The 25,079-nt window shown below is 41.7% G+C and overlaps 1 protein-coding gene across 3 annotated transcripts in view; it reads left to right on the top strand.

Moving 5' to 3' along the window:
- F2KP (fructose-2,6-bisphosphatase) overlaps positions 1-25,079 on the top strand; it is an 84,830-nt gene that overhangs the window by 20,364 nt on the left and 39,387 nt on the right. Inside the window, exons 1-4 of one of the 3 annotated variants that reach the window (XM_089168779.1) lie at positions 19,898-20,173; positions 20,310-20,440; positions 20,536-20,611; positions 20,742-20,872. The exons of 1 other annotated variant lie outside the window; for it this stretch is intronic. In XM_089168779.1, the coding sequence (XP_089024905.1) occupies positions 20,011-20,173; positions 20,310-20,440; positions 20,536-20,611; positions 20,742-20,872 (501 nt within the window). In that variant the 5' untranslated portion in view covers positions 19,898-20,010. Of the gene's footprint in view, positions 1-19,897; positions 20,174-20,309; positions 20,441-20,535; positions 20,612-20,741; positions 20,873-25,079 lie in introns of those variants that run through there. One more of the 3 variants, XM_089168767.1, reaches the window with a different exon arrangement.

Genomic DNA, 25,079 nt, shown 5'->3' with positions numbered 1-25,079 from the left:
ATTGGTAAAGGTCTTGCTGCCTCTTGGTCGTAGAATGCTTTTGCAGGTCAGTTTAAGCTTGTTTCTCAGGTACTTTCCTCATCCACTGTTAGCCCTTTTGAGATCTCGATCTTTGACCCCCTGGAACCTTCCTTTTCTAGCTTTTCTCCCAACTTTCCCTTTGTTTCTAACCTCTATCTTCCCATTTGCTCGAAATAGCTACCCTCATCCCCTTTACACCATCTCTCTCCCCCAACTTTGAATTCTGTGAACATCCCCTTATTTGGGCCGAAACCATTGGCCGCTAACACTAAGCGCATCATTAAACCCTTTCTTAGTCTCCCTGGGCCTCTACTATCATTGGGCCCAAACTGGCTAACCCATCCTCCTTTCATAAGCCTAAAGTCCCTAAACCACCTAAACCCAAGCTATTTAAACCTTCTCACCCCCTCTAACCTCCTCGGTCCAACTACCTTGTGAACCTATCCCCCTAAACCCAGCCCACATAACCCAACCCCCGCTCCTACTTGTCACATCCCGCCCAAATACACCCAGCCTATACCCTATCTGGGTTACCCGGGGAAGTGATCCACAGCCCAAAAGATCAAGTTTAGGAACTATCATATCCATTTAGCACAATAACATAATCAAAAGCAAGAACAAATCATTGTATTCAAGTATTTTACTAATAAAAGTCAAGAAAGGATCACAGAAGGATCACTAAAGAATATCAGAGTGCGGAATAACAAGAGACCAAATCAAAAGACAACTGTAGAGTATAGCGGAAATATACCCCACAACATATGCGGAAGGTAGATCGAAATCTAAAGCAAGCTCTAAGCTAATACAAGTAAAATAAAAGTCTAGAAGAAACAAGAGAATCTAATCCACTTCTTCAGTCGACTCTTTTTCTTCTTCAGTCTTCATCCTCTTCACTTTAGGGTCATGCTCTTAAAGCTTCAGATCAGCATCTAGCGCACGATTCCATCGGCGAATAAGATGATGCCGGTTGCCATCAATAGGAGCCATCAATGCAGCCCAAATCCGAGTGTTGGCTGCCTCGCTGTTCATTACCTTGTCCAAGACTCCAAGGACATCCAGAGCTGTACCATATAAGGAAAGGTTCTCCGTGCTGGTGCACGGGTTCTCTTTCGTACCTGCAATGTCATCTAAAAACAAGTCCCTCAAAGGGTAAGCTCAAAAGAACTTAGCAAGTAATCCAAACACAATAAGCATCTTCACATGCATTCACAAGCAAACATATATGCAATGATATGAAACAATATATGCAAATATGCTTCTAACTCTATGTATGTATGCTGGTCTCTATTGGCAGACATGCTTTAAGTCATAGCACCATACTTCTTTGGGTAGGTCTCAATCACACATCATCGGTTGGCAAAGGGTCCTTCATCCATCTTGGACAATCCATGGCTGGGGGTTAAGTCACCGCTCTCTCACATAACCGTTTGGTCTAAGTATTGGCGCATGTCAGGGTAAAGCCTAGCCCAATGCAAGTCTTCTACTTAGTCATATCAACTCAGATCCAGATACGTCCATTCCTCGCCCCTGGCGATCCTTTCCGGTATCCTTCACACTAGAGTCAACATAGTCCCAGACTACGGACTCATCAACCCTATAGGTCATCCACATATAGTAAACGGGAAGCTCTCATGTCCTCTCACGGGTTGGTTACCGGTCTTCAACGCCCATGAGCCCAAGTCTATCCATATGCAACCCTACCCATAAATGGCCCCCACAATGTGATTCATGTCCCCTCACGGGTTGGTTACCGGTCTTGAGCGCCCATGAATCCCCATTGCTACCACGGGTCGTTCGGTCTCAATACCCTTCCGAATCGGGTCTGATATAACAGTGGTATAACCTAGCCAAACACTGCTAGACAAGTCCTAGGTATGACAACAAATAATCCGGGAAAGCGTTAAAGAGCAACATTGGAAATATCCCATACTATCCCCAATGATGTCCAAGGACAGAAATGTCAAAAGGACATTCCCCAATCCCCAAATCATACCTATTCAATCACAATCATAATTCAGTCATATCATCCACGACAGATATCTCATCAAATAGAAGAGTATAATAAGACAAGATTAAATGAATAAGGAACATACATGAATAAGTATTCATTCATGATCAAGTACATAAAGTAATAAGGAAATAAGATCCTAATGTACTTACAGCATTCATATCATAATGGAAACTAACATAACAGTAGCTAAATCATGCATTCATGTCATAATACATAAAGACATGTAAATAGGCATATTGTGAGTTGGAATACTCACCTCGTAATCCGAACTTATAGTCTTCAAATAAGAAATCAGAGAACAAATCCAAAATCACCTAAACAAGCTTGACAAAACATGTATAGGTCATAAGAAGTGATTCCTAAAGGTTGGAGTCGAAACGGATGAAAAACAGAGTTGCTGTTCTTGTGGGTTGATTGGCTGGGTTGAGTGCTCCAGTCGACCCAGGCAATCTGCCCAAGAGCAAATCCGGAAATAAAAAGAGAATCTTGATCCAAAACCTATGCTACACAAACCGGAATGCGACGAAACTTGGAGGGAATGTCTAACATAGTAGTCTAAGACTAAAAAGCATAATTTAGACATCAAACCACCATTAAAACCATTACTTACTAATTTAGAATCATAGTTTCTATTTTGGAAAACAAGACTTTCTAATTTGGAAAACAACATGGTTTTCATTGAAAACAAGCTTTGAATGAAAGAGATGAACTAGAGATGATGAGATCTCATTCTAGTACATGAACATAATAAATCAAGAGTAAGAATGATCATAGAGATGCATCTAATATGCTAGAAGAAATCGAAATAAGAACATGATCATAGTTTAAGAAGAAATCATGTAAAGAATGAATATGAAATCATAGCTTATAGAAAGAGATGAGATTGTAGAAGATATGATTGCAGAGATGCAATATCTTCCTTATAATCTCAGATCAGAGAAGAGAATGATCATAGTAAGAATGAATCAATAGCATAATAGATTGAATACTAACCTTTGATTGAAGAACAAGAGAGAGAAAGCTTGAGAGTTGAATGTAGATCTTCTTCCACACCAATGGAGGCTTGGAGATGAGTTTCCTTCGTTCTCTAGGTGTTTTGGAGGCTAGGGATACTAAAAACACGAAGTTATGAGGTATATATAGCAATAAGGACCTAAACAGAAGATTTTGCTCGGATTCTGTTTGCTTGGGTCGAGTGGGTGGGTAGCATGGCCCAGTCGACCCAGGCACTCGACCCAAGCTGACAGCATAGCCTAAAACAGGGATTTTAGGGCCTTTCTCTTATCGGAATCAAACGAAATTTTCTACACAACAACTATAACTTACCTAGCATAGGAAAATGGCTTTAAATCATATCTAACCATGCTCTAAGGTCATCAACCAATCTTCTCTTCATCAAGGTGCATTCTCTTTTCTAAATCAACCAAGCTCTTCAAGTAGGGAATTCCATCATTAATTTTCTATGGGTTTTCGAATCTACACTAAGGGAGAGGTCCGACTTGACTTCCTAGGACCTTCTAAACATATCAACACCATACTCAAGGTCCAACTTCAAGGTTAAACATCAAACAAGTTCTTCTTCATCCAAAACAAATAGGGTGTCTAATTTAGGTTTTGGGCTGGATTTCACACCTACCCTTGAATCCTTGAATCAGACAGGTCCTGGTCCCTTGTTGCAATCAAACCACGTTCTCTCTACTGCCCATCATACCCCCAACCTCTTGAACCCCCTTATCCCTCCCTCTCCCAACTCCCCTGACTCCCCAGTTTTAACATTCACCACCCCTCCCGCTGAACCATATCTCAATTCTGATCCCACCTCCCCATGCATTAGATCCACCATTGATCCCAATATTTTTGAAACCCCCTCCCCATTAGATTCGTATTTGTGTGAGACCCCATCCCCCTCTTCTGTCTCTTGTTTGATAATTTGCTGCATTTAAATTCCCCTCCCCATTAGCTCTTTCACTGCCCGCCCCCTCAGCAGCTCATTATTGCCCCCCCCAACCATTTTAAATGTCGAACATCCTCATCTGGAATGTCAGGGCACTCAATTCCCTTGCTAAACAAGCTGAAATTAAGCACATTCTTCGTGACTCGAAAGCTTCCTATGCTCTTTTGGAAACCCACATTCATTATGACAATGCCCGTCGGATTGCCCTCTCCATAGCCCCCTCTTGGTCTTTCCTCTCTAATTCATCTCTCTCCCCCAATGGCCGCATTTGGATTCTGTGGGACCCGGCTAAATTTCAGCCCTCCCTTCTATTATCCTCCCCTCAACTCATGCCTCTCCACTTATCCTCTCCCTTGGCCCCCTCCTTCCTCTCTATTGTTTATGGCTTTAATCGTCCCTCTGATCATTCCCCGCTTTGGGATGATCTCCGCTCTCTCTCCCCTCCTTGGTTGGGCACCCTTAAGGTATAGGAGTTGATTTTAATATTGTCCGTTTCTCGCATGAGCAAGTTGATGGTTGCCCGCCGGACCCAGTGGTGGTGGAATCCTTCAACTCCTGCATTGAGGATATGGGGCTCTTTGACCTTCTTTGGTTTGGCCACCGCCTCACTTGGCAAAACCGAAGAAGTGGAGCTGACCGTATTGCCTCCAAGCTTGATCGCTTCTTAGATAATGATTCTTGGACTTCCCAATTCCCTGCCTCCCATGCCCTCTTCTTCCCCCCTCTCCTCTTGTACCACTCCCCTTGCCATCTTCACCTTCAAGATCTTCCTTCTTTTGGTCCAAAGCCTTTTAAGTTCTTCGATATGTGGACTTCCAATCCCTTGTTTCTCCCAATTGTCCAAAATGCTTGGACCCAACCTGCCCACTGCCACTCCCTTCCTCTCGTGGCTTTTTCCTGTAAGCTTAGGAATACCAAGATAGCCCTCTGCTCCTGGAATTCCTCCACTTTTGGCAACATTCCTCTAGAGTCTCTTCTTGCCTGGTCGATCTTTCTAGAATCCAATCTCTTCTCCTCAATGACCCTTTCAACCCGTCATTGGCTGAGGAAGAAAATTTTCTTTCCCTGAACCTCTCCTCTCTTGTAAACTAGGAAGAGAGTTTTCTTCGCCAGAAATCGAGAATCAAGTGGCTTGAGCTCGGGGATGCCAATATTGCCTATTTTCACCGTAGTCTCAAAGCTTGCCTCAATTTCAATTCTTTTCCTCGTCTTCTTACTAGTAGCGGTTGGATTGATGACCCTCCTGGTATCAAGATTGAAGTTTACCCTTCTTACCTGGCCCCTCTCTTCTCTATTCCTTCCCAGGAGGAAATCCTCTTTGTTATCCCCTCTTATAAAGCTAATCGTGCCCCCGGCCTTGATGGTTTCAGCATAGGTTTCTTCCTTGCTACTTGGGACTTCCTTGAGAGCGAGCTTGTTCATACTATTCGTAGATTCTTCCTCAATCCTTCCCAACTTTCCTTCATCAACCAAACCTTTCTCTATCTCATCCCCAAAAAGCCAGGCGCCTCCTCTCTCTCTGAATTCCCCCCGACCTCTCTTTGCAATCTCCTCTACAAATTCATCTCCAAAATTCTTGCCAATCGTCTTAAGTTGGTTTTGCCCTCCCTTGTGAGTCTGATAGGACCCTCCCTAAACCCCCATTGATCCTTTACTTCTAACAAACTAATAGGAATTATCACTAGCAAGCTATTGAACTTAGAAGCATATAATAGCAAGCTACTGAACTCAGAAACATATATCAGTAGGACAATATTGAATTGACAATCAACTTCATTAAGCAACACCGATCGGTTATAACTCCTAAACTGTAATTCTACTAACTGATAAGGACTGCTGAGATTAATAAAAACCAAATAAAAACCAAATAAAAACTCAGATAAACAAGAACAACTTCACTTCCCTAATAAGAAGAACAGCTTCACACCCAGAGCTTCCCGAGAGGTCTTCCCTCTCCCACAACCACAGCTTGCTATTGTTTTTCTCCTCTCCCTTAACTTCTACCCCCTCTCCCCTTTTCATACTTCCTTTATCTCATAACAAACTCTAACCAATTCTTACTCTTCTATCCAATCTTCTTCTGCCACCTGGAATGTCTGCTCTATAGCTTTGGTTACAACAGACTCATGGGTGCTGTCTCATAGAGAATTGCCACTTGTCCCCTCCCCTGCTTCAGATGCTAGGGGTGCTATGTTCTCTTTTGTCCCTGCTGTAAGTAATGCTGCTTTCCCTTGTTTACCCCTGTGTTTGTATACCTGAATAACCAGGGGGCTTATCAGAGTCCAAACAAGTCTACCTTCATCTTTGGCGGTAGCATCTCTGATAATATCCTTCTCTCTTCGGAAATTGTTAGAGGTTTTGATAGATCCTCAAACTCTTCAGCTGGCCTCCTAAAGGTTGATCTCCATAAAGCCTTTGATTCCATCTGGTGGGATTTTATTAGCGAGGTCTTCTTTGTTATGGGCTTCCCCCCTTCCTTCATCTATTGGATCGAAATCTGTATCTCTTCCCCTCACTTCTTCATTATCACCAATGGCTCCCCGGCTGGTTACTTCTCTTCCAGAGTTGGTATCTCCCAAGGTTGCCCTCTCTCCCGATATGTCTTTACCCTGTCCCTGAAAGTCCTTTCTTATATCCTCCAATCCAAAATTGACCAACTCCTCATTTCCCCCTTACCTAAATGTAAATCTCTCAAGCTTTCCCATCTTGCTTTTACGGATGACCTCATGATTTTCTCCAAAGCTTATCACGGTTATATCTCCTCCATCCTCTCAGCTATCTCCTACTTTGAATCTCTCTCTGGCCTTCAAGTGAACCTAGAGAAATCCACCATCTTCCTCTCAGGCATCTCAGACTCGACTTGCACCTCTCTTTTGCATCTTACTGGGTTTAAGCTGGGGTCCTTCCCTGTGACTTATTTTGGTCTCCCTATTATCCCTAGTAGACTCACCCGCCACCATTGTGCCCCCATGCTAGACCACATTTGGAAAAAGCTCCAACTTTGGAAAGGTAGACTCCTTTGCTTTGCTAGTAAAGTGGTGCTCATCCGTTCAATTCTCCAATCTTCATATCTTTATTGGTGTGGTATCTTCTCCTTTCCTAAAAGCTACAATTCATGCTATGGAACCTCTCTTCTGTGCATTCCTTTGGAAAGGCCAAGAATCTTCCCGATTCCTTCACCCCATCAGTTGGGCTGCTATCTGTCGCCCTAAATCTTAAAATGGTCTTGGTATCCGTCGCATTCTTGATGTTAACTTAGCTTGTTTTCTCAAGCTTATCTGGAAAATTGCTTCCAAGCATGATTCCATCTGGGTCTCTTAGGTCTACTCCTATCTTTTAGTTATAATTTCGTTTGAGAGAGAATTCTTCCACACTCAAATTAGTGAGTGGGAGATGTATATTAATATTATATGAATTATAATTCAAATATTTGAATTTGAATTACAACTTGTTTACAATCAAACTCTACAACTTGTTGATACTTTAACTATAACTCAAAACTCTTCTTGATCGGTTGGAGATAAGATCAATCGAGGATAGAGTTAGTTACAGTGGATTTGAATTTGAATTTGAATTCAGAGACTTATCCTTTACACTTCCCCGCAAGGTCATTGGTTGAGAACAGACAGTGAGCTTGGACTTTAAAATTTTGAATCTTGGAGCAGATAAGCCTTTGGTGAGAATGTTTGCGATTTGGTCTCCTATGGGAACGAATTGGATTGAAAGATTTTTGGTGGCGACTTGTTCATGAACAAAATGATAGTCAATCTCGATGTGTTTGGTTTGTGCATGAAAGACCGGATTAGCAACAAGGTAAGTAGCTCCAATATTATCGCAGTATAGAGTTGGTGTAGAAGTGACAACCCCAAGTTCAAGCAGTAGCTGACGTAACCATATCAGCTCAGCGGTAGCATTAGCAACCCCTTTGTACTCAGAGCCTATAAAGGAGCGGCCACAGTGGGTTGTTTCTTGGAACTCCAAGAGATCAAGTAGGGCCCAAGTAGACACAGTAGACACTTGTAGATAGTCGATCATAGTTGAACCGGCCCAGTCCGCATCACTAAAGGCATTGAAAGAAAGATTAGTTGTTGGCCGAAATAGAATTCCATGGGGTGGGGTCTCTTTTAGATAATGAAGAATTCTCTTAACTGCAACCCAATCATCAATTGTAGGGCGATGCATATATTGACAAACCCTATTGACAACAAATGCTATATCAGGGCGTGTGAGAGTCAAATACTGAAGGGCACCCACTGTACTTCTATATTGGGATGGATCATCATAGAGGGGAGGTTCCTCAGTGGTTGCTTTGCTGATGGAGGTCGGGGTTGCTACTGATTTTGCTTCATGCATATTGGTCCTTCGTAAAAGATCTGAAGAATATTTTGACTGGCAAAGATGTAAACCGTGAGATGAGCGAGTGACCTCAACCCCCAAAAAGTAGTTGAAGTCACCAAGATCTTTGATGGCAAATTCCTTGCCAATGGCCATAATGACAGAATTGACCTCAGAAGAACTAGATCCAGTGAGGACAATGTCATCCACATATACAAGAAGATAGATTGTTTGATGTGCTGAAGTACGAAAATATAGTGTCGTATCAGATGAGGACTGTGAGAATCCCAGAGTGAGTAAATAACTGCCAAGCCGATGAGACCATGCTCTAGGGGCCTGTTTTAAACCATATAAAGCTTTCTGAAGGTGACATACATAAGGTCTCTCTGGATCAATGAAACCCTATGGTTGAACTACGTAAACCTCTTCAGATAATTCGCCATTTAAAAATGCATTTTGAACATCCAATTGGTGAAGAGTCCTTCCTTGGGCAACTGTTAGTGATAGAATCAAGCGTATGGTAGTAGGTTTGACAACGGCACTAAAAGTGTCAAAAGCGTATGGTAGTATGTTAGCCATCACTGTTTCGTTTGATTCTGTAAACCCATTTATTTCCAATCAAATTCATGTGGGGCTGATGAGGAATTAGACTCCAAGTACCATTACGTAAGAGAGCATCAAATTCGTCACTCATAGCAAGCCTCCACTTGGGGTCTTTACTGGCAGTGGTATATAAGGTGGGTTCCGTTTCAGGATTATCAACAAAAGAGGTGACTAGGAGGTTCAGTTTAGAGATGGGTTTAGGATGACCCGTTTTGGATCGGGTTTGCACATGGTAAGGTTGAGGTTGAGTTGGTTGGGATGGTGCAGAGTTATGGGCTAGGGTTTCGGGTGGGTTATGGGATAAGGTTTCGGGTGTAGGGAGAGGTTGAGATAGAGTTCCTGAAATTTCAAAATTTGAATTTGAATTTCAACCGGGAAAGGAGAGTTCAAGATTTGATTTGAATTCGAAGTTTGGGTGGGGTGGGAAAATTCAAAATTTGAATTTGAATTTGAATTGGAATTTCGGGTGGGATGGGAGACTTCAAAATTTGAATTTGAATTTGAAAAGAGATTATCAGCTGTAACCAAGTTCGCAGTCGCTCGGTCGCCGGGACGCCGGCGCCCGTCGCCGCTTTGTAGGTTCGAGCCCCTGGTGGGGTCTTTGCTGTTGCGGCCTTTGGGCCATAAACACTGGGGTGTTTTGACCACTCCCTACCTGTTTATATTGGCCTGTCCCTTTGCGGCACGGTTTGGTTCATATCTTGTTATGCGAGCACATCCGTGTGGTGTCTGTTTCTTCTTTCCTTGTGGTTGGCTCTGCTTCCTTTGTTGCCGCGGCGGGGTCCCGCCCCGGTGGCGCGGGGTCCGGGCCGCCCCGGCGGGGTGTGGGGCGCGCCCCGGCTTTGGGCCCCTCCTTTGGCGCGCGTCGGCGCCGTTTGGCGTGCCTCGCCGTTTTCGGCGTTCGCTTTTGCGCTTCGCCGCACGCGTTGTCGCCGCTTTGTGTCGTGTCGCGGGGGGTCGTGTCGCCCCCCCCTGGCGCGCCCGGCGGGTTGTCGCCGCCGCTGGTCTTATGGTGGGAGTGGAGTGAGAGCGGGAAGGGTGGTTAAGAGGTTGAGTTGCAAAGGGAAACTTGGTTTCCTCAAAAACTACATGTCTAGAGATGTAGGATTGGCCAACAGTTGGATCATAACATACATACCCCTTGTGTGAGGTGCTGTATCCAATAAAGATACATTGTCTGGAGCGATATTGCAGCTTGTTTTTGTTATAAGGCCGTAACCAAGGAAAACATGCACATCCGAAGATTCTGAGAAATTAAAGATTTGGATCTTTGTGATATAACACCTGAAATGGAGATTTATTCCCAAGTACCGGTTTAGGCATTTTGTTAATTAAGAAGACGGCCGTTTCAAAGGTGGCTGGCCAGAAAATAAGGGGGACTGAAGCACGAGCCATAAGAGCGAGGCCTGTTTCTACTATATGTTTATGCTTCCGTTCTGCTCTCCCATTCTGTTTAGAAGTGTGTGGGCATGAATACTGATGAGATATACCATTCTCTTTAAAAAAATGATCAAAATATTCATATTCCTTGGCACCATCAGATTGAAAACTGAAAGAAGTAATAAACCCAAAAACTGTCTACTTGTCAAAGGAAGAGCTTCAATCAACCATTAACAAGAACCACACAACATTATGAATACTCTCAAAATAATGTTAGCAAAAGACCTTGAAACACAAGAAAGAAGAATCCACAAAACTTGTCTTCATCAGGGTGGATCCCCATTTATAGTGGAAGCCTTTGTCACTTGACAAAACTAAGAGTCATCGTCAATTACTACCAAACTTAATGAATTAAGTTTAGGGAAATGAAGAGCTTTCTTGGGAAATAAAAAGTCTCATTATGACTTCACTTATGAACTATGTTAGGGAAATGAGAAGACCCTTTAATCATAACCCTCCATTCATTATCTCTCCTTGAGAAATGAACCACCAAATAGTCCATAGGTATTCCCATAACCCTTCATTTATGATCTCTCCTTGTGCAATGAATCATCAAATAATCCATAGGTATTCCATGCACTTATTTCCACAAATTCTCCATAATGAATGATTTTCATTCACATTCACTCATGCTCAAAGAGCATATTCCAACAATCCCCCACATGAATGAAAATGACAATTAATTAGAAAATAAACAAAGACCCGACTTGGTGATAGAAATCTACGGGTAAAGTTTGCTTAGGATAGGTAGGTTTTGCCTTTGAACCTTCCCTTGTGAAAGTATATTTACTTTATTGGCTAAACAGTAGACGCGATGTCCTTGAACTTTTCTGCCATTTGTGTAAATGATGCTATACTCCACACAGGCATTCCCCTGACACAATTACATTTCTCATGGTTATGTCTGTTTTGGCCGTGGACATCATCCTGGTTCTGCGAGAGTTTCTAGAGAATTAAGCCCTCACAATTCTCCTTTGAAGCGGCCCCTCTTCTCTCTCACATAGGTGGTTTCTTTCTTAAGAGTAACCCGCATTACTCCTCTTGCATCCAACATTTGTCCAATGCATAAGAATCATTAAAAGCATAAGCTTAACCTATTCCTTACGGGTATCACTGTTTTCATCTTAGGAATGGGTAGAGGATTAACCCCCACAATGATCTCACTCAGTCGTTACTGTAACAACCCCCGTATTCTGATCCTTCACAAAGCACGAACTTGGATGAAATTCCATATAAACATCATTATCACGTGTAAATTTACTCAGAGAGAGCAAATTTTTAGTAATAGAAGGAACATGTAGCACTTTAGATAAAGTAAGAATTTTGGAAGGCGTTGATAGAGAAGCACTTCCAATATTTTTTATATGCAAACCTGAACCATTACCAATGTGAAGTTGATCAATACCATGGTAAGGCATTGTTGTATCCATGTGGGTTACATTGGATGTAACATGATGAGTGGCACTTGAGTCAGGGTACCAAGAAGGATCAAATAAAGCCGTGGGTTCTGCCAAGAAAGCTTATGGAGAAGAATTCAGCTTGGAGGCATTGTCACATGGTGCATTGCAAAAATAACATTGCACAGCTGTATGATTAGTTTTGTTGCAAATCTGACAAGCAACCATAGGGGTAGAGAGGAGAGGTGGAAGATGTTTTGCATGTCGACCACGATTGGAGTAACCTCGAGCTCGTCCTGTTCCATAGCTGTGAAAGGGGCCACGATTTCGGTTAGTGGGTGGGGGGGGGTTGATCTGGTGGATAGATTAACTTCTGATGAAGGCAAGTCAAGTTGTTGTCTTGTTTGATCTTTGAAGATTTCTTGATTCAGTAAAAGGCCTATGAAACCATTAAGGGAAAGAGGGTCAAGACGGGAGGTACTTGAGGTGGCAAAAGATTCATATTCATGGCCTAGGCCACAAAGCATTGTGAGGATAATATCTGCATCAGAAATTAAGTGAGCAGCGGCGGCAAGATGATCAACAATAGATTTAATCTTCTAAAATATTCGGGCCATAGAAGAGTGGCCTTTGCGAATTTGCAAAAGTTGGTATTCCAATTGCATTATGCGGGCTTGAGATTGGGAGGCATAAGTCTGTTCAAGGGAATTCCAAGCGGCGTGGGAAGTGGTGAGACCAACGATTTGAGAAATAGCACTTTCAGAAAGGGAGGAGATGATCCAAGATAAGATCATCTGGTCTTGCTTGCGCCATTGAGAATATGCATGGTTAGGAATGGAGGTTGATGTGGTGAAGGGATTGGGTATGGTTTGAGGAGGAGCTGGATTGGTTCCCTCGACATAGCCAGAAATGTCATATGCATGAAGTAGAGGAAGAAATTGCGATTTCTAGAGATAGTTGCTTCAATCAAGCTTTACAGGTAGGAGAGAAACGATGTTGGTAGGTGAAATCAAAGAAGAAGCCATGGCAGTGGTGGAGCTGGTCCTGAGGATCATGTAGATGGCGGTTTGAGGCTGAAAAATTGATACCAAGTTATAATTTCGTTTGAGAGAGAATTCTTCCACACTCAGATTAGTGAGTGGGAGATGTATATTAATATTGTATGAATTACAATTCAAATATTTGAATTCAGAGACTTATCCTTTACACTTCTTAATCAAATTCCATTTGGACTGTCCTGATCCTCTCCACCTCTTCCTGAATTTGGAGGAAACTCTTTATTCTCTGTCCTCGTGCCCTTTCCGCCTTCTCTACCCAAATCTCCTTTGGATCCTTTACTTCCTTTTGGCTTGATCCCTGGCATCCGATGGTATTTTGTTCACTCTCCTTGGTTCCCGCGCTGTCTATGACACAAGAATCCCTAAAGCTATATCCATCTCATCCTTCGTCTCTAATGGTTCTTGGTCCCCCTCCCCCACCCCAATCTCACACAAATTTGGAACTCCCTCCCTCCCTTGTTGCCCTGTCCTTCTGACTTATCCATTTGGCTTCCCTCCCACACTAAATCCTTCACTACCACCTCCGCTTGGAACCTCCTCAGAGACCCTTTCCCCCTGTTCCTTGGGCCCCTCTTGTCTAGTTCAAAAGCCACATTCCCCACCATTCCCTTACCCTCTAGAGAGCTTTTAACCTTGCCCTTCCCACTCAAGCATTCCTTATTAGCCGCTATATCCCTGTTAACCTTAACTGTATCCTATACTGGAATGGCCTTGAGGACCTTGACCACCTATTTTTCACCTGCCCCTTTTCCCACTCCTTATGGACCCTTGCAAGTGATTCTATTTGGCCGAGATCGAGATGCTCCCTTGGGTTTAGTCATGATTGGATTTGGATCCTGAGAAGCTTTTTTGGCTCCTCGTTTTGTGACCATGTAGGTAAGCTTGTCTTTGCCGCTACCATTCATCACTTGTGATGGGAGAGTAACATGAGGAGATGGAGCTCCAAATACCGTTCCTAAGATGGGATTTGGAAAGCCATCAATTTTGATGTTTCCTCTAGATTGTTCTCCTTTCCCCATCCCCCTGTGCCTAACTCTCCAATGAATAGGTTAATTGTTAGTTCCTGGAGTCTCACTTCCCCCATTCAGCCCCACTCTTGAAGGGCTATCGCTCCCCTTATTCTCTTTGTACTTGCTTTTGCTGCTTTAATATAATTCTTTATTCACCCAAAAAAAGATTCGGGTATATGACTTCTTGGTAGGTTTGAATGTAGAATATGATTAGATCAGAGTTTTGTTTAGTGTGAGGAAAGCCGTCGATTAGCCATGCTTCATGCTTCTATTGTGGAAAAGTCAACCTTATAGTCTATTAGCACTAAATCTGATTTGGTTAAGGAAATTGTCAAGTATGTGCACTGTCACAAACCATATCATACCAAGGCCAATTGTTGGAAGTTGCATTAGAAACCTGCTGATTTTGAGAAAAAAAAGAGGAAAAACCGAAGGCTAATCTTTTTAAGACAGTTTCACACACCCTTTGCAGAACATTGGTTTTTCACGAAGGAGTTAGCTAGTCTACAACATATTCTGCAGTCGTTCTACTGCCGGTATAACTTTACCACTGCTTCCTCTATTACCCATGCTAACTCCTACCTTGCTACTTCAGGTATAACTTTTACAGTCTTCTATGTTTCTTCATTTTTTGCTCCTTGGATCATTGATACAAGAGCCACATATCATATGACAGATTTATCCTCCTTTTTCTTACATTATTCTCCAACTTCTAAAAAGGATAAAGTTCGAATTGCTGATGACGTCTTTTATTCCATTGCTGGAAAAGGGATCGTTCAGCATTCTCTATCACTTTCTTTGTCTAAAGTTTTACATGTTCCATCTTTCTTTACTAACTTGCTCTTTATCAATAGTCTTACGCATGACTTGAATTGTAAAGTGACATTTTTCCCATCTTACTGTGTCTTTCAGGAATTGGTCACGGGGAAGGAGATTGGACATGGTAAATTAGACAATGGACTTTATTTGCTAGAGCCGATTAAAGGATCTACTTCTACTCTGACTGCATCTTCTAATTAGGTCCATTTGGTAATATCATACCTTCATCAGTGGCATCGTAGGCTAGGTCACCCCCCCTCTAAGAACTTTGAAGAAAGTATTTCCTGATTTAGTTTCTTCTTATAACACGGATGAATTTTTTTGTGAAGCTTGCATTTTTGCGAAGTAGACTCGTTCTACTTATTTACCTTCTCTTTATAATAGAAAATCTATTCCTTTTGTGCTAATTCATACTGATGTGTGGGGCTTCTGCCGATGTGTGTCTATTACTAGCCATATGTACTTTGTTACTTTTACTGATTGTCACTCTTGTTCTATATGGATTTATATTTAAAAATAAAAATAAAAATGAGGTTTTCCAATATTTTTGTGATTTTCATAATATGAATGAAACTCAGTTCAATGGCACTGTGATGATCCTTCACAGTGACAATGGCACATAGTATATTAATGGTGAATTTTAGAGATATCTCTTTGACTCTGGCATAATACACCAGACCAGTTGTGTTGATACGATTGCCCGAAATGGGGTTGCCGAAAGGAAGAATCGGCATCTTTTAAAGATAGCCCATTCAATTATGATTGCTATGAATGTCCCTGACCAATACTGGAGTGATGCTATACTCACTGCCTTTTATCTTATGAATATGATGCCTTGTAGGATATTTGGTTTTAAATGTCCTAATGAAATTCTCTAGGGAGCCTCCTTTTTTGTTATTCCCCCAAAGATTTTTGGATGTGTGTGTTATGCTAGAATCACAGCCCCCCAGAGTAAGCTGGTTCCCCGCGGCCTACGTTGCATATTTCTGGGGTATTCTGCTACTCAGAAAGGGTACAACTGTTATCATCCTCCTTCCAGGAATAGCATTGTATCCATTGATGTAATTTTTAATGAGTTTTGCCCTTACTATACACCTCTCCAGGGGGAGAGTCCTAGAGGAGAGGTGTTATTTCCAACTCTAGACCTTCCTATCACACACCAACACAACTTAAGAGTTCAAGAAGAGTTTTCTAACCAGGGGGAGACTTTGGCTAGTATACCTGAGGACTCTAATTCTCCCCCTTCATTTTCTGAACCATGTGAAGAATCTGGCAGGGGGAGACCTCTCTTGTGAGGCACACTATTGAGGTATTTCAAAACCAAATTGACCAGAATAAGGAGGTGCAGACTTATCAGAGGAAGAATTACAACCGGCCAAAGTAGGTCGAAAAAGGTGACACGTTACCACTTCAGTCTCCTGTGCTAAAATCAGATTCTACTGTTCCCCCTGAGGTATCTTCTTCTGATCTTCCTATTGCTGTTAGAAAATGAGTCAGATCTTGTATTCAACATCCCATAACTAAATATGTTTCTTATGACTTTTTGTCGACTCTTGCTTGTGCTTTATATCCTCTCTATCATCTATATTTGTTCCCAAAAGTTGGCGGAAGCCTATGCTTGATAAGAGATGGAAGGCAACTATGGTAGAGGAAATGCAGGCAATGAAGAAAAATGATACTTGGGAGCTGATTACACTTCCTTCAGGAAAAAAAATCATGGGCTTCAAATGGGTGTTTGTGATTAAACAAAATATGGATGTATCAGTCAACAGGTTGAAGGCTAGACTCGTTGCAAAGGTTTACCTAGACATATAAGATTGATTATCAGGAGACTTGTCGAGTTCTGTTGTCTATAGCTGTAAACAAAGACTGGAACTTGCACCAACTAGACGTGAAGAATGCTTTCTTATATGGGGAGTTAGAGGAAGAAGTCTATATGGAAATCCCATATGGTTTCTCTAATGATAATATTGCAAGGAAAGTTTGTCGGTTGAAGGGATTAATTTATGGGTTAAAACAATCTCCTAGATGTTGGTTTGGACACCTCCTGAAGGCAATGACTTCTATTGGGTACAAACAAAGCAATGTTGATCATACACTGTTTGTCAAAAAGTCATGTACTAATATCACACTTCTTATTGTTTATGTGGACGATATTGTCATCACAGGGAATGATGGTGAGGAAATTCAAAGGTTGAAGGACTTTCTTAGCAGAGAGTTTGAGATTAAAGATCTAGGGAAGTTATAGTTCTTCTTAGGGATTGATGTGGCTCAATCAAAGAAGGGTATATACCTATCCCAAAGAAAGTATGTCTTAGATTTATTCTCAGAAGTGGTAATGTTGAGGTGTAAAGCAGTTGATACTCCTATTAAAGTTGGAGCTAAACTTAAAGAGAAAGAGGGAGAACCAATGGACAAAGGAAGATACAAAGGCTGGTAGGGAAGCTTATTCACTTGTCCCACACCAGGCCAGACATCACTTATGCCGTGGGGATAGTAAGCCAGTTCATGCATAATCCATATTTAGCTCATATGAAGGCTGTTACCACTTACCAGGATACTGCAATATTTGAAGGGAACTCCTGGAAAAGGAATACTTTTGTCACTCACTAATAATCTAAGAGTAGAAGCACACAGTGATGTAAACTGGGCTGGATCTCCTGACAGAAAGTCAATTACAAGTTACTGTACCTTTGTTGGAGGTAATCTAGTTACTTATTGAAGTAAAAAACAAAATGTGGTAGCTTTATCCAGTACTGAAGCTGAATATAGAGCTATGGTTCGTGGAATTTGTGAGCTACTATGGTTGAAAGGCTTGCTAGAAGATATTGGAGTCCAAGTTCCAAATCCTATGATGCTATATTGTGACAACAAGGCGGGCATTAATATTGCCAATAATCCTGTCATGGTGGGAGATCTCACGAGATATCTCGCTTTTTTCCAATAGCGAGACGAGATCTCTGGCAAGATCCCAATATCTCGGCAAGATCTTGCTAACCGGTCTTTTTTCCACACTTTATGGGCTTTTTAAAGCCCTTGTCTCGCTCGAGAGAGGCATATTTCACCTCTCTCGAGCCTCTCTCTCTCTCTCTCCTATCTCGCTGGAAACCCAAATTTGGCCGGAAAACTCGATTTTTGGCCGGAATTTGTTGGGGATCCAACATAGCAACATCATCAACTCATCTACAACAACAAATTCAACCATATTTCAAGTGATTCAAGCCTATTTCAAGTGATCTTCAAGAAATGTAAGATTTTCCCCCAAATTTGATTTTTTTCAAATACAAGGTTCTACAATGATTGTATGAGTGTGGTATAAATATATGTTGATGATCAAACTTTGATCTACACTTTCATGGAAAAAATTTTAATTTTCTGTTATTATTTAATTTTTTGAATTTTCGTACTTAAAAAATATATTATCTAAAAAATTAAAATTAAAGATTATAAATAAATACTTATGATATGAATGTGATTATTATTTATGTTAAACTACCTTTAGAGGGCTACAATCTCATGTATTAATATTTTGATTATCATGCTTGCTGTATTTATTTTTAATTTTTTTATTTAAATAATTAAATAAAATAATAATGAAAAATAATATTTTATTAAAAAATTATTATTATTATTATTTTTTAAAATTGTTTGAGCACTATATATATGTTATCTTAGAACAAAGTGTGTGTTTTGCTGTTTTATAAATTGTTTTTACATGTTTTTATGTATCTAAAAATTATTCTAATGATTATTTGGTAACATTCATGTATGTATTTCAGACTTTCAGTGCTGTACATTTGAATATTAAATGGCAACTAGTGGGAGTGGCGGCACTAATAGTGGGACTCAGGACATTGCTTGGCAACATGAGGATCCACCTGATTGCTGACAAGAAGAAATCCCGATGCAAGTATTGCCTCAAGACTTTGAATTCTGGTGGTTCAACTAGATTAAAGCAACATTTGTCTGGTGGTTACAAAGATGTTTCCAAGTGTCCCAAGGTTCCTTATGAAGTGCAAAAAGCAATTGCAGCAACTTTAAGGGGAGGGAAACAAAAAAGGGTCGAGATGGCACAAAAGCAAAGGGAATTTGAGGATACAGTGCTATCTAGACCTATTCTTGATGTTGATGAGGAGTCAACGACGATGAAGAGAGGAGGAGGGTTATGGGTGTTGAGTCACGAGCCGAATGGAGACAGATGAAGGCTGCAATGGAAGCTAACAGACAGTCCTTACATGCTGAGAGTGTGAGGCAATATGAACAGACAAGGGGAGCAGGTGGTTCGGGGTCAGGGGCGTCCATGCCACCTAGACATAGTTTTCAGGGAACTGAGACTGAGAGGACCGAAAGGAGGAGGAGGAAGACTAGACATTATGATTCCACATTTGACCAAGACCCCTCCCTCTTCAACCAACAAGACATCTTTCAAAGAAGCATTCCATATATGTTTGTTGGAGGTAGAGAAGGCAGTAGGGAGGAGGAAGCTAGGTTGGCGATCGGCAAATTCATGCTCTACAACAATATTGCACCCAATGTAGCCAAAACACCATACTATCAGGGGATGATCAATGCAGTTGCTAGGGCAGGTGTAGGGGTTAAAGGCCTAAGTGCTTGGGAAGTAATGAATAAATATTTACCCAAAGTAAAGCAGGAGGTGGATGAATACATTGGTTCATTAAAGGAAAAGTGGAGTACATTTGGTGTTACTGTGATGGCTGATGGATGGACTGGTCCTACTAGACAGTCCATCATTAATTTCATGGCAAGCTGCAATGGAAAGACAGCCTTCCTTAAGTCAGTGGATGCCTCAGATAAGATCAAAGATGTTGACTACCTTTGCAAGCTTCTTAGGGAGGTGGTCTTCGAGGTAGGGCCAAAGAATGTTGTCCAAATTGTCACAGATAATGGTGCTAACTTCAAAAAAGCTGTAGAAATGTTGATGAGGAAGAAGAACAACAGGATCCACCTCTTTTGGACACCATGTGCAGCTCATTCGATTGATCTTATGTTGAAGGACTTGGGGATAAGAAAGTCAATCAATATTGTGGTTGAGAGGGCTAGAAGGGTTAGTAATTTTATTTATAACCATGGTTATGTGTTGAAGACGATGAGGAACCACTGTAAGGGTGATCTAGTTAGACTTGGATTGACTAGATTCGCCACCAACTATGTAGCTCTGAAAAGCTTCCAGAAGAAAGTGGTGGGTCTTCGGCACATGTTTGCAAGTGAGGAGTGATTTGGTTGGCGTGGATCTAGCCATCCTGATGCAGTACTAGCCCAACAAACCATTGCTGATGATTCCTTTTGGAGGCAGCTGAATAGGACACTGGGCATTATAGAGCCTATTGTGTTTGTTTTAAGGATGGTGGATACGGAGAAGAAGCCCACAATGCCCCACATATATGCTGCCCTCCAGCAAATGAAAGAGTTGGTTAGAGCTGCTGCCCCTAGCACCTTCAAATCCTACGAGAGGATCATCGATAATAGATGGGAGATGCAATTGATGCATCCTTTGCACTTGGCTGGTGAGTCACTTTTAAGTCTTTTTTTTGTTGTATACTTTAATTTACATTCTTTATTTGTTATAACTTATAATTTATAAACAAGTAAACAACCAAATCACTAAGTCACTAACCAAATTTTTTATTTCCACAATGCAAGCTTACTACCTCAACCCAAAGTACCATTACAAGAATGATCTGGGGCTTGATGTACAGTTGATGACTGCGGTGCAAGAGGTGGTGGAGAAGCTTGTGTCAAATCCCGTCATGCAAGGGACAATTAATGGAGAGGTGAGAACTTATTCAATTGTTTCTTCAACGTCTTGCATTAGTGCATTAGCCATTAAGCATATACATAATACAATAATTGAAGAATTGGTGTACAGATCAGGGAGTTCAGGGATGCCTCTGGGAGTTTTGGAAAGCCTTCTGCAGTTGTAACTAGGCAAAAAACTGATCCTGGTAAATAGTCCACTACTCTATAAGTTATTAAGTCTATAAGTCTATAGACTAACTCTATAAATGATAACTGATAAGTTATATAAATATAAAGATTTACTTGCCTAATGCATTCTTATTTTTGGTTATGCAGCTGACTGGTGGGTGCTATATGGAACTAGTGCGCCAAATCTCACGGACATAGCAATTAAAGTACTCTCACAAACTTGCTCATCCTCTGGTTGCGAGAGGAACTGGAGCACCTTCTCGCTCATCCATAATAAGGTACGAAACAGATTGGGGAGTAAGAGGCTCGAGGACTTAGTGTATGTGCATTACAACATGAGATTGAGAGTAGGGCACATACAAGATGATATAGATGACGACAATCGTGAACCGATTGAGTTGATTGATGTATTCCACGAGCCCCTCGCAGAAGATGAGGAAGATGATGTCATATATCAGTGGGTTAGGGATCGAGGTGGCCCAGTGTTGGATGGGCTAGGAGGGCAGCCGGATCCTACCATTGCTGTTGCTATGGGCCCAGATGTTGTGGCTGAGCATGTATCTTCTGATAAGGGTCAGGCTGCTACAGCTGGCATCAGAAGGACGACCAATTGTACCATTTGAGGAGCCACCTGGTCGACTTAAAACAACTGAGGTGACAACTAGTAGTGGGGATTCAGATGATGCCGATGTTACCAAAGGGCCAAGTGGCCCAAGTCAGCCATCGAGTTCGAGTCATGGAGGCAGTCAGGCTGGTCGTGTTTCTGGTGGAAGTCAGCATCAACAAAGGGAGTCACCTCCACCAGGTCCGAGTCATCCGACACATGCGACCCACAGTTCCCCTATCTCTGGGACTTATGCTAGGAGTAGGAAGAGCAGATCAAACCAGGGGCAGGGGCAAGGGCAACCAAATGATGATGCAAGCATGCATGATCTTGAATTCAACATGGGAAGCATGAGCCTAGATCATGGTCAGAGTGATTCACAACAGCAGAGTTTGAACAGTTGGCAGTCATCGGGGTACCAATACGGGGATCACTCCACTGAGTCAAATTATATTGGGTATTCTTCTTATGGAGGCATACTATTCCTCAAGACCCTGCACCTGGAGAGTACACATATGGGAGTGAAGGTGGGTTATTAACTGAGTGGTTTAGAAACCCCTACCTTAGATACTCAACAACAATATGAACAACAACAACAACAATGGATCTTTCACCCACCCATGATTGATGGTTATCCCAGAGTGCTATTCCTCCAGGTATTCGACATGGAGACATATCAGTTCCATATAAACCGATATGTGACACACTTTAGTGATGGATTGACTTGGGAGTCATATGTGGCCACCGTTCAAAATCAATTGATGCAGAATGCTGAGTGATACTCATACAGTCATACTCTTAGTCTTAGTCTAGTAAGTTGTAATTTTGAGTTTTGACATTCTTAGTCTTAGACTCTTAGTCTTGTAAGTTGTAAGTTGTAATCTTCTTAATTCTTATGGTTGTAAAATTTTGAAGACATTTAAGTATTTAACAATTTATTACTTTAAATCTTTGATAGTTTGAACTTTGATCACTTGTTGACTTGAATACTTGATGTGTAATCATATTGTATTTGATACTTGATAGTTGATAGTTGATAAATGATAACTCATTAACTTGAATTACTTGATATCTTTACATTACAATATTACATGTTGTCTCTGTCTCTCTGACTCTCTAAGACTCTAAGAGACTAAGACTCTAAGTCTCTAACCTTACATTTCACAGAATTTCGGTTTTACACATAGGGTCGACTTAGGAGACATAGTTAGGGTTATTTTCTCACAAATCTAAGGCCACCAATGTGTTCAAAAGGCCTTAAATAGGCTAAATACCAAGTTTCAGCCCAACCAGAGCCCTAAAACCCACGGAGATGGGCCACCGAGACTACCGCCATTTTTTTGGTAGATCTTGACCGAGATCTCTTCATCTCGGTCGAGATCTCGCTTTTCTTGAGTGGCAAGATCTCGCCCGAGAGCGAGATCTCCCACCATGAATCCTGTACAACATAATCGAACTAAACACATTGAAATTGATAGGTTTTTTGTGGAAAGCTGGAAGAAGGGCTCATTTGTATGCCTTTTGTGAAGTCTAGAGACCAAGTGGCAGATATTTTCACTAAGGGTTTGAAGAAACGAGGTTTCCTTCCTATTATAGGCAAGTTGGACATGACTACCATTAATGCCTCAACTTGAGGGGGAGTATTGGTTGAGTCCTACTAGGAGTCCAAATCTATTAGAGTTTTTGTTCATGTAATTTTCTATTTTCTTGTTACCCAAGTAAGGGTATTTATTTAATAATGTTCTTTCTACTTTATTTTAAATAGAGGGCTTGTGATCACATTGATTAATTCAAGCCATTCTACCAACATTGTGTTTCTCAACAATCTAAGACCCTAAACCCTAGCCGTAAGCTTCCAAAATGCTGGCAAGCTCTACTATTCATCACTTATAGTAAAACTAGCCATTTCCCTCCTTGGTTTACATATTGGTACTTCTGTTGTCGTACATCATGGGGTCTTCGCTCTCCCAAAGTCCACTAGTTAATCCATTGAAGTCTTCTTTGCAGCTTATTATGGAAAGGTAAAGAAATCTCCAAGTTCCTCCATCCAATCAGCTGGACTATAGGTTGAAGGAGGTCTGGGCATCTGTAGAATAGACTATAATATTGCGGCCTCCTCAAACTCATCTAGAAAGTAGCCTCAAAACAAGATTCAGTTTGGGTCGATTGGGCCTACCCATCTTCTCATATTTGATTCTATCTAGACTGCACTAGTCCCCCACAACCCAACGTGGTTCCAGTGTAAAATACTTGGTGGTCTACATACTTTTTCCCTCCTTGCGTTCTCTTCAATGTTCTCCACTGACAATAACATCTCCTTCTGGCTTGATCCGTGGCATCCCTGGGATCCTCTATCATCTCATTAGGCCTCAAGGGTTCTATTCGTTAGGTATTCCCAAGGCAACTACCCTCTCTTCCCATCCTCCCCATGATCAACTCCTCTGGCTCTTCCTGGCTCCCCCTCTCTTGGGCAACTTCACCTCCTCATCTACTTGGCACTACATAAGGCCTCCCTCCCCTTAAACCCCTTGATCTAAACTTGTTGGTTTTAAACGTGAAAGAGGTTAGGGGTAAAAAGGGAAAATATGGTTTAAAAAAATATAGATCTCGAGTCAACACTTGGTCTTACTCGTGAACATTGGTTCCCTGTTTTACTTGGTTTCCTATTTCATTTTGAAGTTTCCTAATATGAGTTGTATTGTGATTTCAATCTATAAACAAAGGACTTGATAGTTGAGGGACTTTCAAGGGCTTAGGAACACTAAGGAAGCTCTCCGTCTCTGGAACTCTTCCACTTCTGGGAACATTTCCTCTAGGGTCTCCGATAGCCGCTCTAATCTCTTAAGAACCCAAGCCCTCCTTCAAGATGACCCCCTCAACCCTTTGTTCGCGGAAAATGAAAAGGACCTTTCATCAAGTTGTCTTCTCTTATCTCTCTCGAAGAAAGTTTCCTCCACCAAAAAGCCAGAATCAAATGGCTCCTGCTTGGGGACTCCAACACCGCTTTCTTTCCCTCAATCTCTTAAAGCTCGCCATAATCATAACTCCATTCCTGTTCTCCTCTCTAATAATTGTTCTTGGATCTTAGACCCCTCTGGCATCAAAGCTGAAGTTGTCTCTTTCTTCTCTAACCTTCTCTCACCCTCTTCCCTCTAGGTCTGGCCCCCCTTCCCTCATAATCTCATCAATAAATTCATTGACCCCCAATCTATCTCCCCTCTCTATTTTATTCCTTCCCTTAATGAGATCCTTTAGGCCATTCGTTCCCACAAATCCAACCGTGCCCCCGGCCCGGATGGATTTAGTATGGGCTTCTTCTCGAGTGCTTGGGATATTATTGAGGAGGATTTTTCTCGTGCTGTTCGCAGCTTCTTCCTCAATCCTTCCCAGCTCTCCTATATCAACCAAACTTTTCTTTGCCTCATTCCCAAAAAGGCTGGTGCCTCCTCCCTTTCCGATTTCCGTCCCATCTCCCTTTGTAACCTGCTCTAAAAGTTCATCTCCAAAATCCTTGCGAACCGGCTAAAAAAGGTCATGCCAAATTTGGTTAGTGCCAACCAAACTTCTTTCATCTCGGGTCGGAGTATTGCGGATAATATTCTTCTTTGTGTAGAGATTGTCAGGGGGTTTGAGAGATCTTCTCACTCCCCTGCTGCTCTCCTCAAAGTTGATCTCCACAAAGCTTTCGACTCTACCCACTGAGATTTTATTAGTGATGTTCTTTCTGCCATGATGTTCCCTCCTTCCTTCATCCATTGAATTTAAGTGTGTATCTCCACTCCTTTCTTCTCCATTATCACCAATGGCTCGTTGGCTGACTTCTTCCCCTCCAGTGTTGGAATTCGTCAAGGATGCCCCTATCCCCTTATCTCCTCTCTCGG

This window comes from Hakea prostrata, chromosome 1 (genome assembly GCF_041222555.1).
Source record: "Hakea prostrata isolate BN-2017 chromosome 1, UWA_Hpros_2, whole genome shotgun sequence".
Lineage (NCBI taxonomy): Eukaryota > Viridiplantae > Streptophyta > Magnoliopsida > Proteales > Proteaceae > Hakea > Hakea prostrata.
The sequence above is the reverse complement of the archived record's forward strand: the minus strand, read 5'-3'. Positions and strand labels throughout refer to the sequence as shown.